Source organism: Pteropus vampyrus, unplaced genomic scaffold (assembly GCF_000151845.1).
Source record: "Pteropus vampyrus isolate Shadow unplaced genomic scaffold, Pvam_2.0 Scaffold50, whole genome shotgun sequence".
Lineage (NCBI taxonomy): Eukaryota > Metazoa > Chordata > Mammalia > Chiroptera > Pteropodidae > Pteropus > Pteropus vampyrus.
In genome coordinates this window covers 2,640,940-2,658,762 of record NW_011888831.1, presented here as the reverse complement: position 1 = coordinate 2,658,762, position 17,823 = coordinate 2,640,940, and the positions used below count along the sequence as shown (strand labels likewise).

Genomic DNA, 17,823 nt, shown 5'->3' with positions numbered 1-17,823 from the left:
GATACTCCAAAAGCACATGAAAAGAAGAGACAGCTCAAGAAAACAACTTTGCAAAGATGTGAAATGTTGGACAATTGAAGAGAATTATAAACTTACCTAAAATACGTGCACAGTGAGCGGAAAGTGAGCTGCAGGGACTGCTTGTGTTCCTGCTCAGTGGCATTCTTCTAGAAAATAAGAAATTGCACATTCAGAAAATCTATTCCATGACATTCCAGCAACCTAGAGCAGCATGAAATGTCACTGCCCACCGTTCCCAAGCATGAGGAAAGCCAGGGTCAGCAGACCATCTGACAGCACCCAACTAAGACCTGGCCTAGTGCTAAGAGGGAGCAGAACCATCCATCTAAACAGAAGATGGCAGATTTACTTTTGTTCACTGCTAAAGTTAACAAAGTTTTCCTGCAGCAAAGCTCGATGCAAACGTTTAAGATGACCTCATAAAGATGTATAATACTTTACATCACTGGGCATGCCATTGCAAGAGGAAAAGTCAGGGTCAAAGTGCATTTCTTGTGAGCTTTGTTTTTAAACAGGATCTAAGCTTTCTCTATATAAGACAGAACAGCCTATGGTGAGAGTTATAGGAATCACACCTCCTGATGAGGCTACTGGGCTACATTAGGGGCATTTTTATTTTTTCTTAATTCAATTAATGCATTGAACACCTGCTGCTATGCAAGGCACTGAGGGAGATTTAAGACCCCAGGCCCTGCCTGGCACAAAGGGGTAGGAGAGAGAAGATATGGTCACAAATGACAGCAACACTATCTAATTAATCAGAATGAGGGAAAAATGTAACCCTTACCACTGCTGTCGGAAAAGATGGGCAAAGGGAAAGTGAGTAGGCTGCTCTGCTAATAAACAGCGATGTCATTCAAGAGGTCCCATATACTATATTTTTTTGAGTGGGACACATGCCAGCAAAAAAGTCATTTGCTTAGCTGCCTTGTAAATGCTTTTGGCACACAAGCAGGACTAAACTCTCCCCATAGTCAAGTGGGTCAGGTCAGGGATGATGTCAAAGGTTATATAACTCAAAATGTGAAAACCAGTCCCTCAAACTGATATGCAAATTTTGTGGACAGCTAAAATATAATCAAAGATCCTTCCTCCTCTCTGAAACAGTCCTCAACCACTTAGCCTCTGTATGATTCTGCTCTAAGTGCCTATTGCATATGGGGTCAGTTTTTCCATGTGTCAGGCATTCCCAATTGGACTGCAGTTTTTTGGCAAGGGAAACCACATTTTATGCTTCTTTTGTTCCCTCCTTCATTTCTATAGGCTTTTATGCATCTCACAGAGCACTTTTATTCGTTAATTAACTGTTGCATGTAAAAATGCCTTTTTAAAATGCTATATCTAGTTTTCTTCATCAAACTTTTATTACTAATTATATTAGCTGCTTGTCTAAATAGGCAATAAAAATAATCTATAGCTATATCATTTTTAAATAATTATTATTGTTTTATTCTTTACAGCTCTGGCTAGGCCCTCTGTTATATTTGGAAAATTAAAACCGACAAGATATTCATAGAAAACAGACTAATAAATTTTATCCCAACAGACCTCAGAAATAGAATCCGTACTTTTAACGTAAATAATTACCATCATGGTGAAGAGATGGTTCCGCCGGGTCTGTCGATTAGGAAAAAAGATGGCAGCTCCATTGAGAAGGGTATTCCTGACTTCTTGTTTTAATATTTCCATGGATACAGAGTCTCCATCCACCCTATCCACCACTGATAAAAATGAACAATAGAATCAGCTTTAACATAGTCTATCTATTCACTTACTATATATATCTGCATTAACTAATGTGTTTTATTCTTAATTATCATTACAATTTCTCCCCCTGAACCTACTAACCTCATCCCTGTGTCTTAGCTAAAGTAAAGATTGAACAGTTGTGAATGAGGGAATAAATCTTGAAATCAAAACAATGATTCAAAAGAGCATCAAAGGAAACACTCTTTTTCCAAAGAAGCAATCTCTTTCCTGGGCTTACATGATCATGGGACCCCTTGTTCTCTACAGCAAAAGGCCATGCAGGCTACCAATGCAAGGTCACATTAAAAACAAACAAACAAACAAACAATCAATCGTTACCATCACATAAATGGGTGTACAGCTCCTTGGCGTCCTCTGCCCCTCTAAGGCTCTTGCATGGAGCCTTTTCATCCTCAGAGGCAGCTGATGCATCTCCCTGCAGCACCGAGAAGCAGCTCTGGAGGAGCTGCAGAAGCAGAGTTTGGGCACAGATGCATTCTTCTCTTGGGCTATAGAAAGACAAAGAACATCAGAAAGCAAAAAGGCAAGTTGCTTTTACCCTCCAAAGCCAAATAGCTGTCTACAAAAGACTCTCCTCTAGGCATCAGGCTCAGTAAAAGAATGCCAAATGAGAGGAAGGAAGGTAGAACAGAAAGAACACTGTACTAGGTAGAGTCTGCAAATACAGACCCATCTGACTCTGCCTTCTGTGAGGCAAGGAAATGTACTTCTGATTCTGTTTCTTTATCTGAAAATGTGGATACTGTTATAGTACTTGACCTGCTCATCCCACAAGGTCCTAACGATAATCAAATGAGAAAATGTTTGTGAAAACACTGCCCAAATACAGTGGTTTGTAGAAATGTGTAATTTCTATAAAATATTATTTTATTTATTTTTATTTCTAGGTATTATTTCCATAATAACCACATCTTTCAAATCAGAACAATATAAACCAGTGAGGAATAAAAAAAAAAATTTAGAAGAAAAAAATTATCTATTTAGAATAGCAATACTCAATGTCTTCAATTGTGTTAATATGATTATCACCTTATAGCAAATTCTGACCTACTTTTGCTTTAATTTACTGTAAAAATTCCAGAAGATCTGCAAATCAAGACCCGCAAAGTCCAGAAAAGATTTATACTTTAAGCAACTTTCCTTCTGCTGCACCTAAAAAATTATAAAGATCAGAAAAAATAAAATTAAAAAACGCATTTAGAGAAATATAGTGGCTCATTTACTTCTCATTGTTAAAGGATGAGGTAGCTCTACATGGGTAAAATTCCCAAATGACTGATGCTTACTCTTAACTACTAAAAGTCTGTGAACAACTATTTTTAGTGTGAAACTTCCTAAAATATATGAGTATGTGTGTGGTGTATATATGTACATATGTAAATGTGTGTATACACACACACACATACGAAAGCTCCCTGACTTCCTAACACCACACCTAGAATATAAGAGTCTTTACTTGATGATGATTACTGTCCAGGACTCTACTGTTTTGACCCTTCCCTACATGTAGGCTGAAAGACTAACTCTGCTATACCTGCTGCTGCTATTCCTGAGCATCTCCCTTTCACTTGCTGTTTTCTGCTGTGATAGGAGTGTTTGAATAACAAAGACCAAACAAGCCATATATAAGTTCAGTCACCAGCCTCTGAATGTGCCCTGAAGCAGAATGAAGGTCAAGACACTGTTGCACACCATGCAAGAGGCCTCCAACTGGATTCCTGAGGTAAGCCATGTTCTCTATGGTGATGGCTCAGGAATATTCCTTTGAGTGAGTTGTCACTGTGCTTTTATTAGTGACTATAGAACTCCGTATCAAAAAATACAAATGTTTCAAATCCTGACACTATTTTGGTATTTTTAGTAAACAAACAGAATTCACCTACAGTTCAGGAATAATTTTCTTAGACTTAAAGAAGATATAAATCTCATAAACTTTCTTCAACTCCCTAGTCTACCACTGGCAACTACAGCTGGGGATCTTTAAAATTTGTTGTAGGTCTATGCCAGGACACCTCACAATGATGGCCATATGCTACTTCGTCTTTCACTGAATGATGCCCTCAGTGCCCAATATCTCACTCCCCTTGGCCTTCCAGTGTCACCACAGTAGCATATAATGACTTCTATACTCATTCATACTGTATGGCTTCAGCAGGGCCAGGTTTTACTGGTTGGTGTTCACTTCCTTGAACACTTGTTTATTTTCCCAGAGGAGCAAGATCTAACAACTGAAGAAACACTACCAGGTCATGGGCGAGCTGCTGGATGAACTGAAGGGTCCTGAGGAGCAACGTGGCCCCACAGACACTTTCCTCCACATCCTTTCTGCAGTGAGCACAGATGATGCTCTGTTCTGCTTCTGCTCTTGCAGGCCGGAGGTATCCACTGATGCTCAAGCCTTGTACTCCCAAGCGCTCTGCCGACTCCTGACGAGTGCAGAGGAACTTCACCATCAAATACTAGAATGAGAGAGATTTAAAGAGAAGGACTCAGAAGCCCTGGATGTTGATGAAAGGGAGATAAAGGCCTACCTGGAAGATCCTCTTATGACTTTAATAATTTATTAGGTACCAGTATGCCTAACACTAGGGACACAAAATGTAAATCCAGCATCTACGACAAACAGAAAAAGACAATACAAATGCTGAATGAAGTCAGTTTTTGGGAAAGATCACAAAAAAGAAATGGCATTACAATAAAAGAAATGGCATTATTCCCTCCTCAAGGCAAAAAAAGGATAAGACAGGATGAAGAGATGTTTGCTCTATGGCATAGTCATTTTGAAACAGAAGTCAGACACATGGTGAAAATAGTCAATGAATGCCTGTTTTCTCAATGCCTCTGATTGATTCATGCAACACATGTGCTGGTAGCCCAAGACATAGCTTTGTCTGCTCAAAGTTAAAGCCATTTTCAAAGCCCAACTTCTGTGCAAACTATCTGCTTCCTACAGTGAAAGAGCCTTTGTCGAGAGCCTTTCAGAATCTACTACTCAACTGCACAAATACTTACTAAGAATCTACTGTGTATAAACCCCAAAGACAGTTCTTATTTCTCTATTTAAGCTTCTAAATAAGATTTACACAAGAAGTTAAAAAAATTAAGTAGCTGTTAATCACCGTTCCTTTCATAGCTATGGAAACACACCTCTCTTGCACCTAAGCCTGTGTACTTGATGTTCTCTCAGCCTGAGATGCCCTTTTCTACATATCTTAGCCTGGCTAAAGATGATGGCTTAATCAACTTTCAACACTTGGCTTCACACAACCTTTCCTGGGAAGCCTTCCCCAGTGAACTCCAGGCTGTTAGCTATTCTTCCTCTGGGCTACCTATATATATATCCCTTTATCAGAGCCTATATCATGTACCTTTTACAACCATGTCTCTCATTAGACTATGAACTCCTTGAGGGTCACAATCATGTCTGATTCACCTCCAGGGTTCCAGTGCTGGCACAGGGCTGATACACAATAACCACTCAATAAACACAGAATAAAATGAGAGGTGTGGGCAAATATGTGAAGGTCACAACTCAATAATGCTTACTTTGGCAATTCTACACTGCTGCAACTTGACATCTGCTTCATCCCACTCTTCTTCCAGCTCAAACCAGCCAATAGGATCATCCTCTCCAAGGTCATCAGATGAGCAGCTAATCCTGTAAATACAAGATTAATCACAAACATCTTTTCAAGGGTCTAATGAATAAGGTACCACTTAAGTAGCATTTAACTCAATTAATAATCAAGGACTAGATGGGGTACTTGGTGCCTTTTTGAACACATGAGGTAGTTGGTAGTAATTTCCTCCCCATTTCTCAGCCTCCTCATCTGTGAAATGGGAACTATTATTAGTCCCAAATATAATCTGGAAACTAAAGAGAAAGTCTGCTTCCCTAGATAAGTGGGAATGAATGGAGTTAAGGTGTCTTAGATGAGCTACTCAGGAGTAAAGTACAATGCACCAGCTGGTATGTGTTTCTGGAAAGATACAAAGGAGAGGCAGGTTCAGGTTTCTTTCCTTGGCTTATGTATATATGACCAGCCAGAGGTCTGGGCCACTTGTAACAACTGAAGGGTAAAAACTGGGGAGTTTTCAGATCCTAGAGCTCAAAACAAAACAAAATGAACCAATAAGAAAACCAGCCTTCACAAGCCTCAGTATTTTTTCCTATTCCTTAAAAAGTCCTTCCAGAAAGCATTTCAGCCTCAAGGCTTAAGGGGCATAATGTTGTGCCACTTCTTTTAAAAAAACTAGATATGCGAATGGCACTCTCTTTTCAGGAACTAAATAACTAAAAAGGAGAAAAATGCAGTTTTTTCAAGTAACATTCCTCAAACTTTACATTATTTAGTCTGTGATAAAGCTAACAAGCTAGCATCATGTGACTACTACATATGTAAAAGCAAAGCAAACCCGGGGATTCAAAGCAAGAAGAGGAAAAAAACAAAGGACTGAGAGTAGGTTCTCTAACACAGAGGAAAAAAATGTCCTTAACATCAGTCTTTCTGAGCATACACATTTCATGATATAATTCACCTTAAAACCAATCTGTCTTAGCCCAAAACCATATCGATGAGTTTCATCAATATTGTACGTTTGAGGATTTTTTAATTCCCGCTTTGGGAGACATCAAAGAAAACTTTGAGCTATAGAGAGCTGGCAGAGTGTAAAAAAGCAGAGAAAAGCAATCTCATTCACTGCACCGCATAACAGGTAAGGTGGAGAAAAGAAAGCTGAGTATTAGTCCCCTTATATATCACAACAACCAAACAGCTGATCCTGGAGCATGCGGACTGACCAATGCCTGACCATAGGGACAGAAAAAAAAAGGCAGGAAGATAGGTGCATGGACATTAACATTTTGATTTCCAAACTAGAGAGGGGGTAATAATATGTACAACAACCAAATCAAGATTTCGGAGTAGTTCAGGCTAAAACCAGAAGGTAAAGTCAGCAAGGGAGTAGAAAGTAGCCCTGCATTTTGTTGTTAAAAAAAATCTGTTGTTAAAAAAAAACAACAAAAAAACCCATCCTGCATAAGATGTGTAAGGTCTTGTTTGACAGTAGGTTAAGGGAAAAAGAACTATTTTAATATGTCCAAGAGCGTGACATAGCTGCTTAAAAACAAGTATAATCTCTAGTTATTAAAAAACAAAAGCATCTTTTAAAAAGGCATATATCCACGATGGGAGGTACACCTTAGCAGCAAGTGAGATTTGTTCATTTTCATTTAGAGGGCTGGAATTAAAACCACTGAGTCAAAATTACAAATGTAGATTTCAACTGAACATATTCTAATTACTAAAGTGCCGTGACTTCTCCATCATTAAGAGTTTTCTAGAGAGGCTGAATGACCACTTGTCAGGGATGCCACCAAAGGAAGTCCAACAGAGAGAGGGAGTTATTTTAGATCCTTGATATTCGAAGTGTGGTCCGTGGATGGGGAGCAGCAGAGTCACCTGGGAGCTTGTTAGAAATGAAAGACTTAGGCCCCACCTAGAACTACAGAATCAGAATTCTAATTTTAACACAATCCTTGGTGACTCATCTGGTACGTTAAAGCTTAGTAGTACAGTGCTGGATGACAAAGGCTTTTGTTAACTCCAGCATCCCATTGCCTGTGAAATATAGTAGCAAAAACAGCAAGCTTAGGGTTCAGCATCATGAGCTCTAACTTGCTATTAGTAATAAGGGGACAACACTGCCCATGTGGCCACCAACAACCTCTGCAGCTAAATCCAACAGGTCCACTCCTAGACTTTATCTTATTGATTCCTGGGTAACATTCGACACAACTGCTCATTCCCTACTTCTTTAAACTTGGCTTCATGATGACACATTCTTGGCTTTCTTGTTGCCTTTCCAGCTGTTTTTCTCAGCCTCCTTCTCTCTGTTGCCCCTTAAATGCTGGTGCCTCTTAGCACATTGACCTAAGTTCTCTTCTCTTCCCAGCCCATATACTCATACTTTCAGCACAAACATCTCTTCAAGGCTCTGACCTGTTTATCCATCTACTTATCACGTATCTCAAAGTCCTCCTAGAACATCAAATTCAACAACACCAAAACTGAGCTCACCATCTTCCCCTCAAACCTGTTTTTCCTGAGATATTTTCTAACTCAGAGAAAGGCACTATCAATGTTCCTACCTGCCTAGGCCAAAACTCCAGGACTCATTGATGCCTAAGCTCTCTTCCCTATTCTTTTGTACATTCACTCACTCCCAGGGCCTGTTGCTCTTACCTTCAAGTTGTCTCTTAAATCGGTTTACATCTCTCCATCACTGCTATTGCTGCTCTAGCTGAGAATACACCCCTGGCTTCCTAGCTGACAGTGACAGCTTCCTCTATTTCATTCTGCCTCCATGCTTGCTCTACTCCAATCCATGCTAAACACAGCATGAACCAGTGCTTCTAAAACACGCATCTGCTCTCCTTCTTCTTAGAACTCTACCCCACTCCCTGCCCCCACCCCTGCCATCGCCTTAAATATAAAGTTTAAACTCTGAAACAGAGACAAAAAGAGCTTTAATGACCTGCCCTCTTCGTAACTCTCCAGTTTCATCTCTCACCGCTCTCCACCTCACAGTATACCTCAGCAATACGGAACCTGTCAGTCCTTGAAGATACCATACTTCACCTCTGAGTTCGCAAATCTACTCTTCTCTTTGCTTAGGACATTCTCCTTCTACTTCTTCAAGTGGCTAATTAACTCTAATTCATCTTTAGTTCTCACTATAAACAACATCTCTTCCAGGAAGCCTTCCCTGATCAGGTCGGGTGCTTGGCCATGTGCTCCCAGGACACCCACCTAGTATTTATAATACTGTGACACTACCAGTTTTAGCCTCTGTCTTCTGAGCTCATCAGGAAGCTCCGAAGAGCAGGAATTATGCCAATTTGCTTATTACAGTATCTTCAGTGCCTAGCATCAGGCCTAGCACATAGTTGGTGCTTAATAAATATTTTCAATAAAAGTATGACTAGGAGGAGGAAGGCTGGGATATGGGTAAATTTCTCAGAGGCTAAGTAAGACTGAAGACCTCAGGCTGCCCACAAGTCAGGCACGTTTTATTACTTAGCTGTCTTGAAGAGGTGTACGTCTGGTCACAGAAGGGACCAAGTAAGAGTCTATGAACAAATAAAAATATACATCTTCACATATGCTCTTAGTAATAATGAATGCTCATGGTCACTGAGGATAGGTTAGACAAGAAAGCATATTTTACCAATAAGAGAATGTATACAATTTTACTAACTACAAAAGTTTTTATTCTGTTCCTTACCTGCTTTTTACAAATTGCCTGAATTCCTGAAGCTTCCATTTGTCATATTTTTCAAACCTTTTGAAATGTTCTTCTGCATGAAATTTATCAGAAGATGAGTTATAGGCAAACACCAGTCCACACTGGGCACCAATGCCACCACGTCGAACCTGGAAACAGAGATCTAGATAAAGTACATCAAAGGGGCAAAATTCTGTGGCTGTTTGGTTTCCAAATAATATAGTTAAATTCAAATAGCTTAAAGCAAAATCAAACCAATGAAACAATCTTTCAAATACATTAAGTCCTGGAAAAGTAAGAAAGCTGCTTCCCAAGAAATTATTTCTTACCTTTCTCAATCCTTATATTCACACCAATCACAGACTTAACAATCTATTCACCTTTGTGTCCCTCTGCTACAGGCCTGACACAGAATAATCAATCATTAAAGGTTCAATGAAAAACCAATGACATGGACCTCTGAAATGTAATTCTATATTTTAAAACAGTAGTAATATTGCTAAAAGAAGGTAGAATAAAAATTACCATAATTCTGATTTGTGTAACTTGGAAGGCAGATTCATTTCCTGTACTAAAAATAGTACTTGCTCTGGTTTTTCCAGTCTCTGTAAGAAAACCTACAATAAAGTAAAAACCAAAGTTAGGAAGACTTACTTATTTGTTATAACCCTAAGAATTAAGATCAACAAAAATAATCCTTTAAGGCAGGGGATAACTAGTTGATCTGGTGCTTTCTGAAAATTAGAAAAAGATTTCCCCTTCGGACAGATGTAATCACACTGATAAACCCCTATGTAACAGACCACTGGCCAGGTACAACTTCCTCTGGGCACAATCATCTCAACCATACAGGCGGCACTGCTCTGAAGTAATGATACAAAAACAAAAATGTTTATAAAGATTGTGCTTTTAATTCAAAGAGACAAAACACTGGATAATCAATCATCTTTCTGAGCCATTCCTAAAACCATGACTGATGTTCAACTAGGCTGACAAAAGCAAGCAGGCTTAGAGGCTGAGAGAGGGATTAGACAGCTTCTAGAACATTCTGTCAACAAAGATTGCGAAAGACTTTCAAATGGAAAAAAGATTGCTGAGTGTTCTGTGTAGCACATTCTTTAAGTTATGGTCACCTTTCATTGTCTCTGTGCTATTTTACAATTCTATAAACTGTAGACTAATGACAGTAATGCAAATGATCCTTATGCACAAAAATAAAAATTGTGTTCTGTGGAAACACTGCTGATTCCCCTTACAAGTACTGACCAATTTTGTATCTATTTGTAGATTCGTGTCATCATTCTCATTGGTCTATGCGCATTTTATGAATTCTCCTTTGAACTGTTTGTACCATCTTACTGGTTCTTCAGTAATTAGTGAGATAAATAAAAGGTTTGATATATGTTCACTTTATATTTGTATGAGACACACAGTCTCATATATGTCATTTGTATGAGACCTTTTTTGTTTTTGTTAATTATCTTCTAATAATTCACAAAAATGTCTGCTGCTAGGCTCAAGGCTACCTTTCTCTTTCAATGATTTCTCTGTAAATGATATAATTCATATATTCGCTCAAGTCAGCACCAACCAACTATTCTTCCTGGGATCATAAGTTGCTCTCGCCCATTCTGCCTTAGCAAGATTAAAAGACTAAAAGCTATTTCATGCTTCTCATTTCATTACCCTGAGTTCAATAGCACAAAAATTTGCAAAGTGGAATTTCCATAAGACATTATGCAAAATTTGTCACCAAGAAAATTAAATCCAAAGGAACTTTTACTAATTCAGAGACAAACTATTATATGATCTAGTTCTATTAAACAGTAATTCTATAGATAATTTTAAGAAACCACATAGCCAGAATATCACACAATTCCACTAAACACTAATACTAAAAACTGTACCAATTATTGAATTGTTACTTTCCCAGGGATCTAGATGCCTCTATCTAATCAAATTTATTGTAAAGGCTGAAATACTGCACAGATGTTAACTGCTTAGTCAGCACTTTTAATTAGTTTCAAAATAGCTGAAGCAATAATTTAAGTCAAAAGAATCAGACTCTTTTTAAACAACATTGCCACCAAATACAGATTTAAGCATTTTTAAGGTCAAAACAAATAAACAAATAAAGCTTAAAACGTCAATAAATAAAACCTATATGCCTCCTTTTCTTGGAAAAAAACAAGCTCATGTGTCTAATTGTGATATTTTAAAGCCACATTTGTTTTGACATCATTGCCACTTGCCCAATTTATTCTCTTAAAATGACAGAAAAAAAAATAAGCAATTACAGATTTTAGAAAGTTACTAAATCTACCTCTGCAGTTCTATTGGTAGCACCCTGTATTCCTTTAAAATACCAGACCAGTGGCCGCCATCACAGGAAGGTTAGCCCTTTGGAATATCAACATTCACATTCTCTGGCACTCTGTGCAGCAAGTCGCACTTGTCTAGAACTGATACTTCCCCACAGTTGGGGAACTTGAAGTGTACCAGTGAAAAGAGCTTTTCCTCCTGTAACGGGAAGAAACAAATCACTCCTGAAGACCCAACAGCTCTGGTTGTGAGGCCTTTCCCCTGTCCCACCTATATCCATGGGCTCATTTTTTGTAGAAGAGCAAGAGAGACCAAAATCTACTCTGAGTTACAAGACACAGACATTGATGGTTGTGGAAGGAGTGGCCAAAAGAAACTGAGTCTCCTCCCATATCCATTTACATCCCACATACACAACGAAAATAACAAATCCACAAACTATGACTAGTTTACAAAATCCATCCACCCCAGGGAGGAGAGGTGGGTGGATAAGACAGGGAGAATAACAAAGTTTTACAATCAGACCAGACATAGAGCTGGCAAATACTTCTAACAGCTGCAGAAAAACCTGTGGTCCTTTCAAAATTAGAATAGTGTTAAAAATCTATATACTGATTTTTAAAACTGTGAAAATACTGTGTTTGATATTATAATGATGGATATACATCATTATAAATTTGTTTAAACCCACAGAATGTACAACACCAGGAGTGTACCCTATGGACTTCAGGTGATTACGATGTCTCGATGGAGGTTCATCCTTGGTAAAAACTGTAACATTCTGGTGAGTGATGTGGATAATGGGGGAGACTATGCATGTGTGGGGACAGGAAATCTCTGTACCTTCCTCCAATTTTGTTATAAAGCTAAAACTGCTCTAAGAAAATAAAATCTCTAAAAAAAAAAAAAAAACAAGAATAGATGGAGACATGATTTCAAATGGTTATAAGTAAAAAAAGAAAAAGATAAAACAGAAGAGATTTCCAGTGGATAGTGATAACAGTATAAAAAATCCATATATTGGTTTCCGGAATATTCTGCCTTACATGCTCCAGAGATAAAAATTTCAATTCCTCAGAGAGTGGTCTTGCCTTTCCTGGGTGGGGGGAAAAGGAAAAGCTGAAGAATAACCATCAACTCCTCCCAACCCCACTTTAAAAGCTGGTGACTAAGCGGCTTTTGGTGGCCTTTAGTGTGGCAGGAGATGGATGCTGTGAAGAAAACGTCTCTACAGAGGCTGAGCTGCTCAGGAAGGACTGTAGGAAGACTGTCTAGTGCAAGAGTCTATTGCTTAAGAAGATCACCAAAGAGAGGAGGTACAAATGGGATTATCGTGTTTTGCCAGAGGTCTTTACTTCACTAGTACTAAGAAAAAATACAGGAAACAGGACAGAGAAAAGGCGACCACTGAGAATGAATGAGGTCTGTATTGCTGTGAGGAAAGCCAAGAGGAAACCAAATTCAAAGCAGTAAGGCCCGTTCCTTTCAATGTTTGATAACTTTTGGAACATTCCTTTTCCTTTACTTGATTATCAAGTTGATACTAGGGAAGGAAGGTTCGTTCCACACACTTCAAATACTACATCAGCCAAATTGAGAAATATTCTTCTTCTTAAATTATGTTTTCAGCTGCACAGTGCTACTAATCCACTGAGTTTCTTACTACTGATGACATTATTTAATAGAAAGACAATTTGAACTTAAAAATGGTAACTTTATATCTCAAGAGGAAGAGTCCTTGCTTTTCAAAACTGAAGGCTCTGAAGAACTTTTAAGTTGTTACAGGCGATTGGCACCTATCATATTACAACACTAGTAAGGAAATGGTTCATGGACTACTGCTAACCTGAAGTGACGATTGCATATCCTGAAAATTTCAAAGGCCAGTGTGTGATTTCACACAGCTGTCTAGTGAGCACACTACAGACTTTTTTTCATTCATTAAAGATGGAGAGATCCACCACTCACCATCCCTCGTCCACGGTTCAACAAGGAGGTTTTCAGGTCCCGACTTCTCTTCTTTTCCTTTGACATCACAAGCCTGCAGAGTCAACTGGAGAGGCTTACCTGACCAAAGAAAAGAAAGAGAGTTCTTTAAGCTAGTACTATGAAAAAATCAAAAGCTAGTGTGCACATCGGTGGAAATGGAGTGCCCATGACCACTCAGACTGCTGACTAAAAATTTAGTCATTTAAAAGCTAAAACAATAATATTAGACAAATACACAAATAGACAAATTAGAGAAATAATATTAGACAAAAGTTGACACCATCTTTTGTTCTTTCCTAAAAGAGACAAAGTACAGCTTATGTCCCTAAGTGATTTCAAGAAGAGCACTCTAGAATAACCGCTATTTAGAAACAAACCACACTGTAAAATAGAGATTAATACCACAAATTCAACATATTCAGGGGGTGGGTGGCAACATTTCCAAGATAATGTTTTGGAGCCAATTAATTTTTATTGTAATCACATTTAAATATATAAATAATGTCTTAGCATTTTAGAGAAACACCTCCAGGCAAATTTTGAAAGTTTTAAGAATTATAAAAATCAGCTTTTCCTATGACGATCTGAAAACCTTTTTTCCTCTTTGTTTTCATGATATAATAAATCCCCATTAACCACCTAGAACTAGAACAGTACCAATAACGAACACTCCCCCTGATCAGTCCTCCCTATCTAGTGCTCCCTGCCAAATAAAAGTTTATCTGAATTGAAAACTTTTCCAGACGGCACATATCGTTCCCATCCAGCCATTCCTGCTACAGGCCACTTCACCCACCAAAAAATGACCTTTCCAAATTTAGGGGGGAAACAGGATTTATAAGGCATCAATTATCTCACTTTAAAAATTAAACATAAATTATTAACTCATGTTAAGGCAAAGGTAAATATATCATGACAGAAATATCACCGTAATGCCTCTATTACTAAAAAGAATGAGATCCGATACTATATTTTGTGGACAGAACTTTAGCACTAGAGGCCAAATAGCAAATAAGTTGTTCCTCACTTGCCAACTGCAGTCATTTGGGAGTAGCTACATGGACTCCTGTGTTGAGAAGGATTAGGAGGCCCCATCCTGGGTCAACAGAAAATTGCTCAGATGGATTGCCCAAGAAGGGAAAGTGGTGGCAGTCATGAATGTATGTCCATATATATCCTTCCAAACAGTAACCACAGGGATGCAGAGGGATGCATTCCAAGACATCCTTTGTACTATGTCAGGGCTAGCTCCCTCACTCCTCCAGATGAGAGGTACTCTAACTTCCCAACCCTCTTGGCCTATACAACGAGACACTCCTATACTTCACCAAAGATAGCTGTGATCAAGTGGCCACCAAGCCTAAGTGATCAGGCCAGTAAATCCTGGGAGTACAGTCTAGTGGACACTCAGGTCCTCTTCTGCTAATGCTGACATAATGAACCAACCTCCCTCTTCTCCCTACCAACCCTAGTCAAAGAGGGTATTTCCATCCAGGAAGTATGGTATAACAACCCAGCCCACAAACTACCCAAAAAGATAAGAAGATGCCCAAGTTGACAATGGTATTATGACTTATCCCTCATGCCTAAACCATTTACCATATTTAAGGAGCAGGTTCTGCCTGACTGATGCCATGGATGAGATGAGGGACGAGGCATCATAGGGTGTGTCCAGGTGGTCGGTGACGGTACATAGAGAGCTCAGCACTTTGGCAACACTTCCCCTTGCTAGTGCAAAAGCCAGAAGAGTCAGCTCCACCTCTGGAGTAGAACAGCAGCTGTAAATAAAGAGCAAAACACTTTTCACTTCTTAAAAACTTGAGAAAATCCAGGTAGCTCAAATCCCATGTAATTGATTACCATAAGTAAAGTTAGCCTGCCATATGCTTTCTATGTGTTTACCAGGTTCAAACTAATCAAAAGAAGACGCACAAATATAGTGGACGATTTGGTGATGGACAGACAGGAGGGGGGTTGGAAGAATGGGGTAAAGGGTTAAAGAAGTACAAATTAGTAGTTGATAGTTGGTCACAGGGATGGGAGGCATGGCAGAGGAAATGCAGTTAGCATTAATATGATGGCTAGGTGGAGGGCCAGGGGAGGGAAGGAGCAATTGGGGGGATTGTTTTATGAACTATATAGATGTCTAACCAATGTACTGTATACTTGAAACTAATTTAAATAAATAAATTTTAAAAAATCTTTAGGATAAACTAAAGAAATACTAAATCAACCCAGAAAATCAGGTAATTAAATCTTCAGTTCTGTAACCTTTATCTATAAGCATTAAATAATATTAATAATATCAATTTTAACAAGTCAAACTTTACAAACCAAAAATATATAAGCTACTGCAGTAGCCTCTGCTATTAAGAAGCCTTGGGAAATTATTTGGCTTGGCCAGAGACTTAAGGGTTTATTCCTTCAAGTGCCAAAAATACATTTTAGATCTATTCCACAACACACTTCTCTGCCTTTTTAAACACATTACAATGAAACTGTTAAAACTGTCTAGGATGACCCAACACCTGGTTTGTACTATAATACAGTAATGTCCTCTGGAGTCACTGAGACAGAGCTAAGTGTCTCTACACTAAGCAACCCCGCTATTAAGCTAGCCAGGTGCCCTTTCCCAGTTTTATAGACAATTAGGCTTGTCAGGCCTGTGCGTAGAGGTAAGCAAGTGCTAAGTAAGGCCACAGGCTGGGGATCTAAGTGAACTGAGAGATTTTACATTTGGACTTTGAGAAATCTGTTCAAGCTAAATCAGAGGACTACTCCCTCTTTACTCTTAAGTTCTAAGGTCAAGTGATATTGCTAGACAATGGAGTTTAGATAGATGAACTGTTATTTCACTTTCTCTTAAGTCACTAAAAATGAACCATTTTTAGTAGTAATCTTTAAAAGATTAAAATAAAAAGACTTAATAGACTTAATAGATGCCTTCCACCCCTCACAAACTCCACCTTATCAAGCTCGATTGTACCTAGTTATTCTTATGAGGAAGCTGTCCACTTCTTCCAGAACGTTGGGAGACAGGAAAGTTGAGAAATCTGTAGATCCTGGTGAGAGGGATAGTGGAGGCATGTGCTGCAGTGCCTTCCTAGAAATGTAAAATGTAAAATCAGAACAAACTCATCAAAAACAGACTCACAAATATAGTAGACAATTTGGTGACAGACAGAACAAAACTCAGGTGAAATTAATTTAATAATATTAGACTCAACATAAATTGTTAGAAGCTTGTTTTGATTAATCTCTCATAAATAATCTGGTACCCAATATAAAACAGCCTTTTGTCCCAGGAGTCATGGTGCTAAGTACATAATAAGGCTTCCTTCCTTCCTCCCTCTCTTCCTTCCTTCCTTCCTCTCCCACCCTCCACCCCTTTCTTTTTCTTTTAAGAATTCTGTTTCCACCTGTAAAAGCTTATTCAACTCTCTGGAATCTATTCATTTTAAGTACGTGAGCAAAAGACATACACACTCTACAAAAAAAAAAAAAAAACCTGGAGTTCTTAGAAAACTTGACCCCAGAGGTAGAGCAGTTTGTAGCACAGTAAAAAATTCATCTTATACATATGACGTTAAGATCTATGGTTTCTGGACATGGTTCCATAGTGTAGCGGTTAGTATGTCTGTTTTACATGCAGAAGGTCCTGGGTTCGCGCCCCAGTGGAGCCACAGTCCATGGTCTACGGCCATGCCACCATGAACAAGCACAATGTCTGATCTCGGAAGCGAAGCAGGGTTGGGCCTGGTTAGTACTTGGATGGGAGACCACCTAGGAAGACCAGGTGCCTTAGGCATAAATAAGAGAAAGAGAGAGAAAGAGAGAGAGAGAGAGAGAAAGAAAGATCTATAGTTTCTAAAGATGCATCATGAATTTAATTTTATAATAAACATATCAGCGCCCATCACCTCCTCTTTTCTTGCCTGTTTCTTGGCCTTCCTATCTTATTGTCTGCTTTAATGTTTCTCTTGTCTCTTCTCCTCTTATCTTTATCTTTCTGAATCCCTCAATAGCAGTCATCTAACAAATTTATGCAACAAAAAAATTACTGAGTCCTACTCTGAGCCAGCGACTACGTTAGGTGAGTGAGTGTACAACTTGAAATATATAAAAACAATTCAAAGTTCTACAACTGACAGTAATTTTATGATAACAGTAATGAGAATCCCTGTAATAATTTTATTTCTACATTTCAAAATAGAGACAATACGGCAAGGCTAACATGTGTCAGCTTCCACTCTGCTCTCATTTCTTTTCCTCTCTATACAATGAGCTGCATCAGTAGGGCAGCTACACAAAAATGCAACTGATCAATGAAATCAACTGCATATTAGTGGCATGCAATGATTTACTGAATTTCTTTCCATTCATACAAGTATTTTTCTTACTTATTTTTCCTCATTGATTTTTTTCAATTATTTT

General features: G+C 38.6%; 1 protein-coding gene across 1 annotated transcript in view; it reads right to left on the bottom strand.

The window, feature by feature from the left end:
- ZZEF1 (zinc finger ZZ-type and EF-hand domain containing 1) overlaps positions 1-17,823 on the bottom strand; it is a 108,254-nt gene that overhangs the window by 60,609 nt on the left and 29,822 nt on the right. The window contains exons 7-17 of the mRNA XM_011360058.2: positions 16,376-16,492; positions 14,989-15,167; positions 13,369-13,467; positions 9,604-9,695; positions 9,079-9,227; positions 5,338-5,449; positions 4,035-4,250; positions 2,843-2,943; positions 2,110-2,279; positions 1,609-1,742; positions 97-164 (exon numbers count right to left, since the gene is read on the bottom strand). Coding sequence (XP_011358360.1) covers positions 97-164; positions 1,609-1,742; positions 2,110-2,279; positions 2,843-2,943; positions 4,035-4,250; positions 5,338-5,449; positions 9,079-9,227; positions 9,604-9,695; positions 13,369-13,467; positions 14,989-15,167; positions 16,376-16,492 — 1,437 coding nt within the window. The remainder of the gene's footprint in view (positions 1-96; positions 165-1,608; positions 1,743-2,109; positions 2,280-2,842; positions 2,944-4,034; positions 4,251-5,337; positions 5,450-9,078; positions 9,228-9,603; positions 9,696-13,368; positions 13,468-14,988; positions 15,168-16,375; positions 16,493-17,823) is intronic.